A 14,068-nucleotide genomic window follows, 5' to 3' on the forward strand; every position below is an offset into this window, starting at 1 on the left:
AACCCACCTTTCTCGATGACCGAACAGGGGTTGTAACGCGTCAAATGTCTTGAAACACTGTGGACTCTTCTGTAACGATACTGTTTTTATATAATCCGGTTATCCGATACCGCGGTACGATCTTCTAATACATAGAAATATGTAAATTCCGGCGTTTCATACGCAGCCGTCGAATATCATGCCTTTATCGATGACAGCGATTTATAAAAGATATTTCAACTGCCATAACTTTGTGAAAAAGAATCGTGCAGGAGTGTATCTAGGCTCGTTTCTATTTTCCCTTTACCGTCTGTGCTTTCGATAGACCATTGTCCTCGTAGTCTAAGAAATTACGTCGATAATTCGAGTCAAACTTTGATCTACATCCTTTTAGGCACAAACATTGCCCCGAGTGTCAATCTTCTTTTAACGTTTTTACGTCCACGTGTTGGTTCCACGCTCCGTACCCTCGTCTAACAGGAAATTTAACGTCTTCTGCGCGACCGTACAAAGTTATAAACTTGCCAGCGAATACACATGCCGGCTGTATAGCGGTCCAGTGCAACAACGTGACGAAGCATTGCCAAGTTCAGGAACGGGAGCCAATAATTTGATTACCGCTAAAGGGCGCCACGAACTTTCAACAATATCGATCGATATTTACGATCAAGATCATGGTGGCCGTCGAAGAATACCAGCCGGAATGATTTAGAGCCGCGACGGTCGAACCGGCCGCGCGTTTATCGCTACCAACTTTCCAATAACCGCGAAATAAAAACGCGCTCGGTTATCATTGTTCCACCCCAGAACCCACGCGTTTTCCTGGTCTGCGTCTATGTTACAACGTCCAACACGCATGTTTCGCGAATTAACCACAACAGCGCCTATCTTCAACGCTAAATTACCGCCCGCGTTCACAATTTTTCCCGCCGTCTCTTTTATCGCTCTGCGTTCCCGTTATTCATTTCTTTTTTTTTAACGCCCCGTAAATTCTACACGACCGCGTTCGTCGTCCGTTGTAATCAAGGTTCCTTCAAAGGTACCTTCGAGGTAATAAATTAAATTATTTAACAATTTCTCCAAGCTTTAACGCTCACGGAAATATCATGTTCACAGCGTTGTGCTGAGATTTTAGATATTGGCAATTCTGTACGCTTGTGTTCTCTCTCAAAAAAATCTAGGCACCCAAGTGGTTGTTTATCTGCTTGCTTTTCTCATAAAACGGACGCGTGTTCGAAGGGAAATTTCAAGATTTATATGCGTAAAAATTGATAATCGTGTTTGTGGTCTTCTTCTTGGGAATATCTAGTTACCTTGTAACAGCATTTTTGTTATTAAAGTATTCCAGTTTCCAGAGGAAGATCGCCTCGGTCGGTTAATATCAGTGATCGCTTCGATCTTTTCTTTTTCCTCCTTCGTTAATCGTTTGTCGTGTATCGGGTGTGCTTCTTTATCTCGAGTACTTGTTCTTGTTTCCGAAAACTGTTCGATCTCGTTTCTTGATCTTCGGTGGAGTGTTGGGTAGAGAGGGAGGGCAGGATCCCCGGGAAAGCAGGGACCAGTCGGAGCAGGTCCGATCCGAATGAAAATCCACCAAGATACGCGTTAGCGTTTTCTCCCTCTTTCGCACGGGACCGCGCGGCCACGTCGTCCGCGACAGTGCATTTAAACAGTGTGTGTAGGTACATACGAGAGAGTTTAGACGAGGTAGGCAGAGGGGTTTCCGGCGAGCGTTAACAGAGTAACAGAGTGATGTAATGAGGCCCGGAAGCAGGCAATTTGCTGGCCGCGGCGGCCGCAGTTGCGCGAGACAACCTGCCCGGAGTACCTTCTTCTTGATATCGGGTCCAGCCTCCTCCGGATCGGTTATCCGACGATCCCGTGTCGCGTTCCAGGCCCGGTCGAGGTGCACGTTGACGGCCACGTCCACGGATCTCGTCATTTTCAACGACCCCCGGCGAAATCGACGATTACGCACCAGCCATGACGATTCAATGAAAATTGGAAAGATGGCTCGTCTCCCGATTCATTCGTCCCTATCGTTCCAAGACCATTCGATGCACGAACAGAGGGTTAAAGTGCAAGACTTGAACTAATAAATATCGCAAGATAAACGAAAGATCTCGACTCGGGAGGAGGAGGAGGAGCGTAAGAAGAACATCGAACGAGTCTTTGGCATCGACCAAGATTCGAATCGATCGTCGATGCTGACGAGGTGGGCGGATCCAGCGCCGATCGAGGCTCGATCTCCTAGTGCGAACGAGTTGAATTCTTGCTAAACGGTGGAAAAATTGGCGAGGAAAGGACCTAGCGTTGGAACGGAGTGACAATCGCGACGAGAGTCATTAAGTACCCGGGTCTCGTTGACGGGACGCGGAAACCGTATACTTGCGGCCCGCCGGAGGTGCACCGTGATTATGCGACAGTTTTGTGAACGTGATTAAATTGACCTCGATACATTGTGGACATCCGCGCGTATCTGCCCAGTGCATTATTCCGCGACTGTTTCGCTCGTTTCGAGCGAACGACGATGACGGCTGCGGGATCGGGGGGATCCTGAACGAGTCCTGGGGGACCCGATCGTCGCGACGCGGTCTCGCGAATATCCAGGGACGATCGATGATCGGCGTGGTCGGCGTTCAGCTCGCGTTTTATCGTGGAAATCGTCGCAGCGACAGCGGCAGGTAAAACCAGTGCCTTCTTCTTTCCAAAATTAACGCTTTATCCGGTGAATTTTCAGGCTTTTTTTTCTATCCACCTACGTACAAACATGTTATTTGCTTCGTTAAACCTTGCGAGATATTTCGAAAATTGAATAGGAATGGACTCGAATAAAATTTCTCGCGATTCATGGCGTCGGAGAAGTTGGAGGCAGCGCCGATAAAATGTAGATCGGCAGGCAGATGCACGACGAACGCCTAAATTACGGACAGATCGATTACCAGTTCCCGGTTGTTACGTGCACGTAATCTGCCTGCAGTTAGTCGTTAATTCGCCGATATCTCCTCGGGCGATTCCTCCACGCGACGATCGCGACGACCTGCTAGACACCGAGCTCCACGATGGTCGCTCGTATATGTTACACCGAGGGTTTTAATCGTCCGTCGCTTATCAATTCGCAATCTAGTCGACAACACGTGTTCGGTAGCAGCAGTTTCTTTCTTCGTTTTATTCGTAAACGGGACGAACCTTGTAGCATGTCAGCATACAGGGTGTCCCGATGTATTTACCATAAACTTATCAAGCTCCACCGTTCGAAAGAATTTCGAAAATTATTCCTCTCGAGCGGTTTCTTTTCGCACCGATGGTTCGTTTTCTGTCATAGATTGTTGTCGATCGTATTTCCTGTAGAAGTCAGCTTCCCCGTAATGTATTCACCCGTCTCGTTCGTAAGCAAGAAACTTTCTTGCGCGCACGCTCATTCGATTTAATTCGATCGTGACTTTACCGGATGCTTCGAGGGTCCTTTAATGATCCTTAACGACACTGCCTACTGTACGCAAGTGCTGTCAAGAGTTTAAAGTAACTCACACTTACTCTGTTAACGCGGTTCATTGTCTATAGATTGTGTTTTTCGCTTTGTGATACACCGCGGACAGAAAACGAACGACGCGACGCGTCAAAGGATCCGTTCGTCTTGGATCGCAAAAAAATTTTCTCAATTTATTTTCAAACGTTCGAGTTACTTTAAGTAACAGTTACAAATCAACTTTTCTACCAATGATCACATTGTGATACATATTATTGGGTAAAAATAATGTGATGTATCGGTTTTCAGGGGCTCTTTGGTGATGTACGACAGCGCTAGCTGTTCGTACGCAGGTGCGCTCGAATTAAAGGGAGCCTCAGGAGCCGGAGCCGGAGCCGCGGCCGCGGCCGCGGCCGTAGGTGTAACCGCGGCCAGCGTCAAACAGGAGAATTGGACGTATCGCGGCATAACCTGCGGTAGCACCTTCCAGAGGCTCAAAGAGAGCGTCGACAAGGCTAAACAGGCGCTCGCCGATCGTGGTGGCTACCTATCCGGAGCTTTCTCGCCTCCGCCACGTGCCAACCCATCCGCCATTTCTCCGACAGCCTCCATCACCGGTGAGTACCCGCATTCAGACCCTTCGTAGATCACCGATCGTCTCTATCGATTGACCAGCGATCGGACTCTGTCAGAAATAACGATCGTCACGCGAGGCTTTTTTATGGCGATGCACCATTCGAAAGTAGGGAGTATCGGGCACGGAAGAATGATTTTTCTGGTCGTGGTTGCGCTGTCGAGGTGGCGTTAGGCACGCATCGAACTTGGACAAGTTACTCGGCGGAACGATGTTTCCTACGTTAACCGCGAGTCACGCGAGTACGCGTGGAAAAGCACACGCAACTCGATTACGTGCAAGCTCGTGTCGGAGCAAATGGTACAGAGCAGAGGCGTCCGTTATGGAGATAAACCTTTATTCGAACGATTATTCAAATGAAACTTTTATCTGATTTGCCTACTTCTTTCCTCCGGCATTTTCCTTGCCGGCGTTAGCACCCATTCCACCGATCTTAATGCACGATTATGTTCCCAACCACGTAAAGCTTCTCGATCTACGTCGAATAAGGATAATCGACGATGATTTATCTATTCTTCTATTTTGTTTCGGTTAGAATTTATTTTGTATCGAAGACCGCGACTGGGTGTTTCTGAATAGTAAACGCTCGCACGAGTGCCAGAAATCGACCGCGATCGAAAGGTTAACGTCGTTCGCCAGCACAATTACACCGAGTCACTAATTTTCTCACGGCTTTAACAAATTCAGGGATCTAATCGAACGTTTCGATCTTGACGTTTCTCATGATCGTTCGCGTACGTACGTGGTAATTCTAGCACTTTTCTCACGTTGTTCGTAGCTAATGTTCGCCAGCTCGTGACCAGGTGCTAAGAAACAACGCATAGTTGCTGACAACGTTACACTTGCGATAAATATTTAATCGGAAATAATTATTACGGGGGACGAGAAAATCTATTTCAATTTATCGAGAGATTTAGAAATAGTGGAAACACCCGATGTTGTCCGCGAAATTATTTCCTGATACGCAATTTCTGTTATTTTACCGACCGGAGCACAAGTAAACAAAATTCCGTTACCACCTGGTCTCGTATATTATTCGAAAGAGAAAGGAACCCATGGAGATATCTCAGTCGCTATCGATCGTACGGCAAATTTGTACGCGACAAAAAAGTTGACAAACTTTATGCGCGGTAACTTTTATGCTATATGTTTTTGCTGTAAAAGCAACTGCGAGCGACATATTGTACGTTTCATTCGTCGTGCATTCCTGCGATGCACGAACGAACACATAAATCGAACTCTGATTCTTTTATATGGGTTACTATCGATCGTACCGAAAATTTGCATACAACGAAAATGTTTGGAAATTTAATTCACGGCAACTCTTGTCACGTGCGTTTTACCGTAAAAGCAATTGTATGTAAAAAAATTAGTAATTTCGAAGGAGAAGAGTAAAATATTTAAAAATTCGAAGCAAATGGAAATTCCAGCGAGGTCCTTCCAAGCGGAATATTCGATTGTCGTTTCTCCAGGATCGAAATCGAAGATAGCGGATGCCATCGACCTTCTTCGACGATAAAATGGCGCGGGGAAAAAAAAGAAAAAATGGGGGTAAAAAAGAAGGAAAATCTCGGGCGCGATAATTTGTCAGGACGGTGCCGGTCGCGATACCGGCGCGGCCTGACTGTTGCTCTTCGTTGTCGCCGATTTCCGATTGTTTTTTTAAAGCGCCGGTCGCCGAGGACATTAATTACCCGGCCAGTGTAAATCACGTTATCTACCGCCCACGCCCCCGGCGCGAGAGGGCGGCCATGAGAAGCGGGAGGGCCAAAGTGGTATAACACGGTGCACCGATGGGGGGCACGTTGCACGAGGGTTGCAACGCCGCCAACTGAGCAAAACGGTCGTCGACTGCTTTCCACGACCACACCAATATCCTGCTCGTTCCTCGGAAATTTATCGGTCGCTGGCTGAAAACTTTGCGCGCCACGCTCGAACGTTTACCATCTTTCTGCCAGCTCCCGTCGCTTTTCAGAAGGACGGATTGCCCAACCGAGAATTACTTTCCAACTTCTATTCGAAAACAGAACGATATTTTTTGATATTACAGAAATCTAACGATCCTAGAAGATTTAATTCCACGAACAAACACTGTAAATTATCGAATTTCCTATAAGAAATCTACCCTCTAGTATACAGGGAGTTTGGTCACCCATGGGAAAGACTTTAATAAGAGATTCTAGTGGTCAAAATAAGACGAAAATCAAGAATATCAATTTCTTGACAGGCTTTGTTAAAAAGTTATTAAAACATTAAATTAAAAAATTTCAAATCATTCTGAAAAAATTATTTTTAGTTGCGGGGGTCAATTAGAATCATTTTTGGTGAATAAACATACCCCCGAATTCCTACCCACATTCGAGAAAAAAATTCGGCTAGGTGCTAAAATTTTTGGGCAAAAAATAATTTTTCATATCGTTCTAAAAAAATTATTTTCTGTTGTGGGGGTCGATTACAATCATTTTTGGTCATTACACATACCCTCGAAATCCTAGCCACTTTCAAGAAAAAAATTCGAGAAGGTGTGAAATTTTTCGACAAAATTAAAAAATTTCAAATCGTTCTGAAAAAATTATTTTCGGTTGCAAGGGTCGATTACAACCATTTTTGGTCATTACACATACCCCCGAAATCCTACGCATTTTCGAGAAAAAAATTCTTTACCGAAAATCTAATATGAGGGCAGAAAAGCTTCCCTGAAATGTCATGCGAATCTTTAAAATGTCATAACTTCTGAACGGATTGGACGATTTTAATGTTTAAAAAGGCAAACGACGCGTATTTTAATGGAGAATATGTAGAAATTCTAAAAATATTGGAAAAGTTGTTCCTTGACCCCGTAAAGTTAGAAAAACCCCATAAAAATGATCCAATTTTCAAACAGCCATAACTCCTACAATAGCGAATATATTTCAATGAAACTTTTTTCTGCGGTAGAGCTCTTGGGTACCTACAAAAAAGTATTAGACAACTTTTCTGTAGGGCGTCAAACAAAATTACTAAAAATGAAAAACGAATTTTAAGAAAAATCGACAGGGGGTAGGTGCCTAAATTTTTCGGCGAAAAAAAAAAATTTCGAATCGTTCTAAAAAAATTATTTCTAGATTCTAGGGTCAAATAGAACCATTTTTGGTGAATACACATACCCCCGAAATCCTAAGCACTTTTGAGAAAAAAATTCAGGAGGGTTGACTTTCTCGGCGAAAAAAAAAATTTTCAAATCGTTTTGGAAAAATTGTTTTCGGTTGTGGCGGTCAATTACATATATTTTTGGTGAATAGACATACCCCCGAAATCCTGTTCATTTTCGAGAAAAAAATTCAATACAAACGGAACATTAAACGTTAATAACTTTTTAACGAAATTAAGAATAAGAATTTCCCATTAAAATTTTTCCCAGGGATGGCGGAATACTCTGTATGTCTAGTACATATATATCGATTCATTCAAGAGTAACATTTTCACTCGATCCGTCTTGAATATTTAATTCCCCAATATTTGTTGGAAGTCTTCTATTCGTTGACAAGTTCTGTTTATCCAGATAAGAATTTAAACCGTCTCGGGTCGTGGGAGGACGGGAGAACGTCTCGAGTGGCCGAAAAGTTTTCACGAGAGATCGTCGGTCCTCGCGCAAGATGGTGGGTCGATGATGGCGGCGTAGTCGCGAAAATGTGGATGACAAGGGAGGAGGAGCGGTTAGGGGTTAGCCGGGAACGTATCCATGACGACCGACCGCCCCGCGAATCGCCACCCTCCGAGATCCCGGATGCACCCCTCGGCATCCCAGCATCCCTCCGGTTCTCAACCCTCCGCAACCCTCCACGGCTCGAGGTTGACTCTATCTGTTCGTATCTGCGGCCTTTGGCGTACGACGGTGCTCGACTACTTGGATTTTAAGTCCGGGACCGTTTCGTGCCGAGGATCTATACGCGCCCTGCTACCTGACCATAATTCTGCTCGAGTTTCGGAGCCTCTGACAACGGGGGAAATCCACCCCCGGGTGAAATTGTAGCGTTGGTTAACCTCTCGGGGAAAATTTACCGGTTGGATGGAACAAAAAGGAACCGTCGAGGTAACGAAACCGGGATTAGATTTCCACGGACCATTTCTGTCGGTTAATCCGAAACTAGTATCTTGGAAATTGTATGCAACAAAAATTGCATTCGAGATATTTGATCTCAATAGTCTCCGTAGTCTCGCAAAATTTACGAATCCTTGCGTGATAAATCTGGTTTAAAACGATTTTGAAACTCATGGTGGGTTTCCAGAGCCGGTCACCGGTGACCACCGCGTCAGCGAACGCGTTATACGAACTTGGTTTCGTATTCGATCGGTCCATTACATATCGGATATTGTGTCAGCGTGTCCGAGGGCGGTGCATGTATTTAATGTTTGCCGGTCGAGCACCATCCCGCCTTGTTTGAGCTGGTAATTGATGTTTGACAAAATGAGGTGACGCGCATGCCGACAACGTGTTGTTTGCCGGGGCTCACGGTGGTTAGCCCTTTTAAGGTTCGCAGGGCTTACGTTCGATCGCACACGCTCGACCGAACTAGGCTCGAGGCCACGGGACACTTACACGGGGTGTATCTAGCTAAAGGGGTCATTTTATCTACACCCCCGTTCCCCCACAAACGATCGAAATTGATGAAACAGTTGTCACAGTTTCGTACAGAATAGATCGAAACTGTTTAAATCTAGAAAAGCTGTTGTATTTTTTACCCAATTGCGAAAATATCTCGGTATCGTTAACGTAATTATACTCGTTCGAAGGTTTCGTCCTGGTTCCTCGAGGAGGGCCACGTTCTTCGGTAGTTCCGTTAACGTAAGGGTGAAACAGTTTTCTATAAGAGTAATCGCGGCCAATTTTCTGTCGATCGTTTAGCGTGACGAACACGTCGAAGAAGATGCTTGACACGGGATAAGAACGATAGGTCATCCGGCGATACAGAACCCGGGCAATTAAAGCTCGGAGGAGTATCGCCTCCGACACTTTCGTACCCTCGACCGGAAAACGTCAGTACGCCTACACTTTATGTGACCGAGGGTAATGTTACCTCTCATCTGTCTAATTGCATGGAACGGGGTACCTCGCGAGACAAACGATGCAACATAAAAGAGCTCGCCTCGCACCCTTTGCACCAATTTCGCGTGGCTGGCGTGGCCTGAAAGACAGGATGCAACGCGGCGTATTGTACGCGCAAAAGTGGAACGGTCTCCACGGAACGTTTACAGCAAAAAGGTCGTTAGATTTTCGAAAAAGAGTCTTCTCAAATTGTACGGAAAATTTCAATCGATCGTATTTTAACACGGAACCATATTTGATATACATACATACATACGTATGTAATGTTAAGAGACGTAAGGAACAAATTGATCAAAGAACGATAATTTTCGGTTTCTGTTAAGTGCAATTATTTCTCTACCGTCAATTTTACCTTCGTATCGGGTTTAAAAATCTCACGTGTGCCGGGCAAACCGAAGGCTACGAAACGGGGAAGGGTGGCTGTCGACGGGGCGAAGTTGACGGGCCAAGGGTTAATGTTTCCTGACACGAGGAACCAGTCGCTGAAAGCCACGAGTTCGATCAATTAATCGCGCCGGATTTGCCAAGACTCACCCTGTATGCGCCTCTTCCTCGAGAAGGGAGGATCACGGTGACCAAGACGCGTTGATAATTGCCGGTATCGGTTAACCCGCCGAGGTTGGGGGTGGTTATGGGGTCTCGAGCAGCCCTCGGACCCGGGTTCAACCAGCCCCCACGGTGTGATCCCTTTTGCCCTTCGTCCGGGAACCTTTGCGCGCCCCTTCGCTTCCGCCACCAGCAACTACGACTGGTAGCCCGAGTCACCCTCGTTCCCAGCCTCAAGGGGTGACTAAGGTTCAGAGGATCGTAACTGTCTTGCCTGTAAAAAATGGAAAGAATACATTAAAGAAATTCGGGGACGCCGCTCGGATGACCCCGGATATCCGCCTAGCGGACCCTCCAGGATAGAATCCAAGACCTCAAGTGCGAATTCTTGTCGAGATTATCGGATTTGTTGCTCCGCGCTGGACATACATCCTGCATTATTATTTTAATACGCGATCGATCGAAGTAAACTGTTACATTTATCTTCCGATATTGCGATGCAAATGTTTCATAATTATTTTAATATAGTGATAGAAATCTGGTCAAGTTCGTTCTCTGACGTTTAGCGCGTTTGAATTAACCAAAACTCTAAAAACCACTGCAAACGCAAAGAACCCCCAACTATGGCTAGACCAAACGTTCCCAATCACCCTAGTTAGAATACCAGTCCTATACTAGTTTTCCCACTGTTGTCCAGCAGCATCCCAGGGAGAAAAAAGGTCCAGCAATTAAGAAGAATACCGTGGAAAGGGAGTCCCGGGGGACCAGAACTCGAAAAGCAATGATCGATTGGTGCTCTCTCCGTGGCGCGTTCAGGTCGATCGCGCTCGAGCGAATTCCGGGTACCGGGGGGGTTCGCGAGGAAGGGGGTCGGTGCGGTGGTTGTGTCTTTCTGTTCTCCTACGGCTCGTTGCAGGCCCCGTGACTAATCATGATAGTTCCGCCCGGGAACGCCGGGGACACACGACTCTCGGTTCCGTTTCCGGCGCGTGCTGCTGCCCTCCCCCCCTCTGCCCCCCCCCCCTCCTTCTTCTCCTCGTCCTCGCCCCCCTGCGGCTCGCAGGCCACCCTCCCGCGCAATTATTGCGCTTTGCAACAAAGACCGTGGGCGCGGGATCGAAGGGCTGGTTCGTCGCTGGTGCCGTTACCGCCGCCTTATCTTCCTGGTACATCTTCCTCCGCGTACGTTTCTCCTCCTCGTTCCTTTTCCTCGAGCTTCTTTCTTCTCCTGTCACCGGCCTCCGTGCAATACTATCCCCCATTACCGCTATCTTCCTCCAAAACCCCTCACTATCTCGCCGACTTCAACGGCTACGAGTTTTTGCACCGCCACACGGTATTATCGATGTGCTGTTTTCGAATCATTTTCTTTTCACCCTGGTTGCTTCTCCCCTCCTAAGACCCGGGGGTGGCTCTGCCTTTTTGCGGCGTTTGCATACGAACGGGTGTTATTAACGTTTTTACGAAGAACGCGGGGTCTATTAATGGCGAATCTTGGCACGGCGGGCAGAGCACTCGGTAAACAGTGGATATCGAGCGTGTTTTTGTCGGTCGATGATATTAGATTATGCCGTTTGGATTCCCGCCTCGATATTCGCGTTGCATTGTCCGCGTATCTAGCGAATTTCCTCGAATCATATATCTCCGTACGTTATCCAATAGGATCCGAGTTTTACACGTGTCCACATAACTCGAGCTTATGCAACGATCGTACGTGTCGCGGACACGGCCGCTCGCCGTGCAGCCGGTTCGCCTGTCAGCCCTCTGCGAATCATTATTCATCCTCGCGCGACCTATGGCCCACCCAGTCGACGTCGTGAAATAACCTCGTTAAGTCGCTAACTCGCCACGGCTACGTGCGAGAGTGCGAAGGTGGAACCGGAGCCGCTCCAAGGACGAGAACAACAAATAAAAAAGAGCAAACGGGGGCCGAACGGGCGAAGAAAAGGGCGAGAAAAAGGAGAACCAGGCCCGTCCACGTGACTCGACGGAAGTCCGAGCGAGAACGTTCGCCTGTTTCGTTCTTTCCACGACCCGCCATTATAGTAAATCTTGCATTTTATCGACGGCAGGGCAGGGGTGGTTCGAGTCAGTTTCGTGCGGTGACTATGTTCAAGGTTTTAGGATCGAATTACACCGAGGGTGCAGGGTGGGCCGAATACAGCGATACCGATGGCTATGAATATCATCAAATATGGCCGCAATATTTGTTGTTCGAGCTGCACGTGACATTTGTATTCGGTAGAGCTTTGTCCAGAGATCGGTAGTGATGCCTAGTTACATACGCGTTGAAGTTTGTTAAATTTATTACGAAAATTCTTGATCCATCGAGTAAGAATCATTTTACGCGAAATTCCGCGTCGTTGGTATCGGCGATTCTAACGTTATCTTGACAGAGTAACGAAGGAGGCTGTTAACGATGATCGGTTAAGAAGATCACAGGGAAGCTACCCTTGGTACCAAAGTCCTTTGCGCGCCGGCATTTCCCTGCAAGGGGTGCGGATCAATACTAGAACCAACGACCAGCTACTAACTACCCCTAAATTCAGAGAATCTTCGCATAGATGGCAGTGTCTTCCGAAATCATCCCTTATTTTAGTCACCCCGTGCCACGACAGATGTCTCAGCGTTCGTAACTACCCCTCGTATGCCTGTGAGACTTGGATGGACTTGTGCTCCATCTTCGATTAACTCTTTTTGCTATCTTTGACACTGGTTCTATCAACGGTGCCAAACTTTCAGGCTATCTATGTTTAACAATTCCGCTCGCTCGTATTATTTCTATTTCGTTACAAAATTTAGACCACTGTAAATTATTTAATTTGCACCTAACAAATTCCTCCCTCGACCCCAGTTATCGTATATCTATTTTACCGTATTGGAAAAATTGATTATGAAACAAAGAATCGTTGTAAAAATACTTTTCACGTTCGTTCCAAGTTATCCCCATTTTTCTACATTCACACCCTCTGCTTTGTGCATCGTTTGCCAACAACAACCGAGAAAAGAATATTCCTCGAAGGATACACGATTCACGGGGACTCTGACGCAAAAACGAATATTTGTCAACGACAAATTATTCAACCGATTAGCGACGAATAACGTCCGTCACTTATCGGGAAAATGGTTCTACGACGTAGGGTGCATTCCGCCCCGGCGATGATTCCGCAAAAGCCGTCGATCCTCCCCGAGGACGGATCAGCGGGAGAGCGCCACGGAGAAAGTCATTAGCCAGTTAATCATGCGTTATCGTGTGTGCTTAATGTTCCGTCAATGAAGGAGCGACGGGGGAGTGAGCGCTAGGAATAGGGAGACTCTGCATCCCCTTTTTTCGGGCTTTTTCTTGGCTTCCAGTCAATATTGTCGGCGTGCACCGCACCGTGAGCAACAGATCACACTGCCGCTGCCTCAACCCTCACCTTTCGACACGTCCGAACAACATCCCTCGTCTTCTTGATGAAACAGAAGCGATAAAGTCACTCTGCCACGAAACAAAGGGAAGACCTTCGTCGTCCCTGTCCTTGGTCGACCAAATTTTCCTCTTATTTTTATACACGGAGTCCACTCAGGCCCTCCGAAACGAATTTTATCGGACTGCAAATTTCTTTTCGAGACCCCTCACCGCTAGTCATTTTCTCTTTATCCGTCACTGCTTCATTTTAACGAAACGCTACTTTTGCATACAATATACATATGCAGATATTTTCAACCATTTACATTTCATTGGAACACGAATTGATAGTGAATCAGACCAGCTGATAGTAGGTTTGGCAACAATTCTTGAAATTCTCGATCGCCAATCTCTCTGGCAATCTACGGACGTGTCCAAGATTGGTTCCCAAGATGGCGACCGATCGAATATGAAATCACGAGGCAGGACAAAGAAAAGGGCATCGGAATTGATCTAATGGCATTACGTTTCCCTTTGGCCGTGCTCCGATTCACGGAACACGTAGCCGAGCACGTAAATACTCCAAAGTAGCCGTTTCGAACTACACGAAATCTTGCTTCTTAAGTGCCTCTGTCACGAACGGAAGCGAACGATCTTCCGCGCCAAATGATAGCTGCGAAGAACTTTGGCTCGTACCGCTGCCTCGGATCATAACAACAATTACGATTCGGGGACCATTTTTTGGGAGTCAAAGTTTCTGGCGCGCGTTGAACAAAGAGTGGGAATTCCCCAAGTAGTTGAAAAGGAAATAACGATAACTAATTTCCCAACTATGGGAGCGTGTCCGCGTAGAAAATAAAATGGTGCATAAATTTTCGATCAACCTAAGCAGAACTAATTTTTCTTTTTTCTCTCGCGAGGCTAGCGAGTGTTCCCTTCTCCTTGGAACGTTGTTTCATTGCT

At 46.5% G+C, this 14,068-nt stretch overlaps 1 protein-coding gene across 1 annotated transcript in view; it reads left to right on the forward strand.

The window, feature by feature from the left end:
• Positions 1 to 1,814: 1,814 nt before the first annotated feature.
• The window catches only part of LOC122394936 (DNA-binding protein D-ETS-3), a 45,033-nt gene continuing 32,779 nt past the window's right edge, over positions 1,815 to 14,068 (forward strand). The window contains exons 1-2 of the mRNA XM_043392128.1: positions 1,815 to 2,663; positions 3,758 to 4,065. Of these exons, the coding sequence (XP_043248063.1) occupies positions 2,599 to 2,663; positions 3,758 to 4,065 (373 nt within the window). The 5' untranslated portion in view covers positions 1,815 to 2,598. The remainder of the gene's footprint in view (positions 2,664 to 3,757; positions 4,066 to 14,068) is intronic.

This window comes from Colletes gigas, unplaced genomic scaffold (assembly GCF_013123115.1).
Source record: "Colletes gigas isolate AHSC1104 unplaced genomic scaffold, ASM1312311v1 Colletes_gigas_Sc00005, whole genome shotgun sequence".
Lineage (NCBI taxonomy): Eukaryota > Metazoa > Arthropoda > Insecta > Hymenoptera > Colletidae > Colletes > Colletes gigas.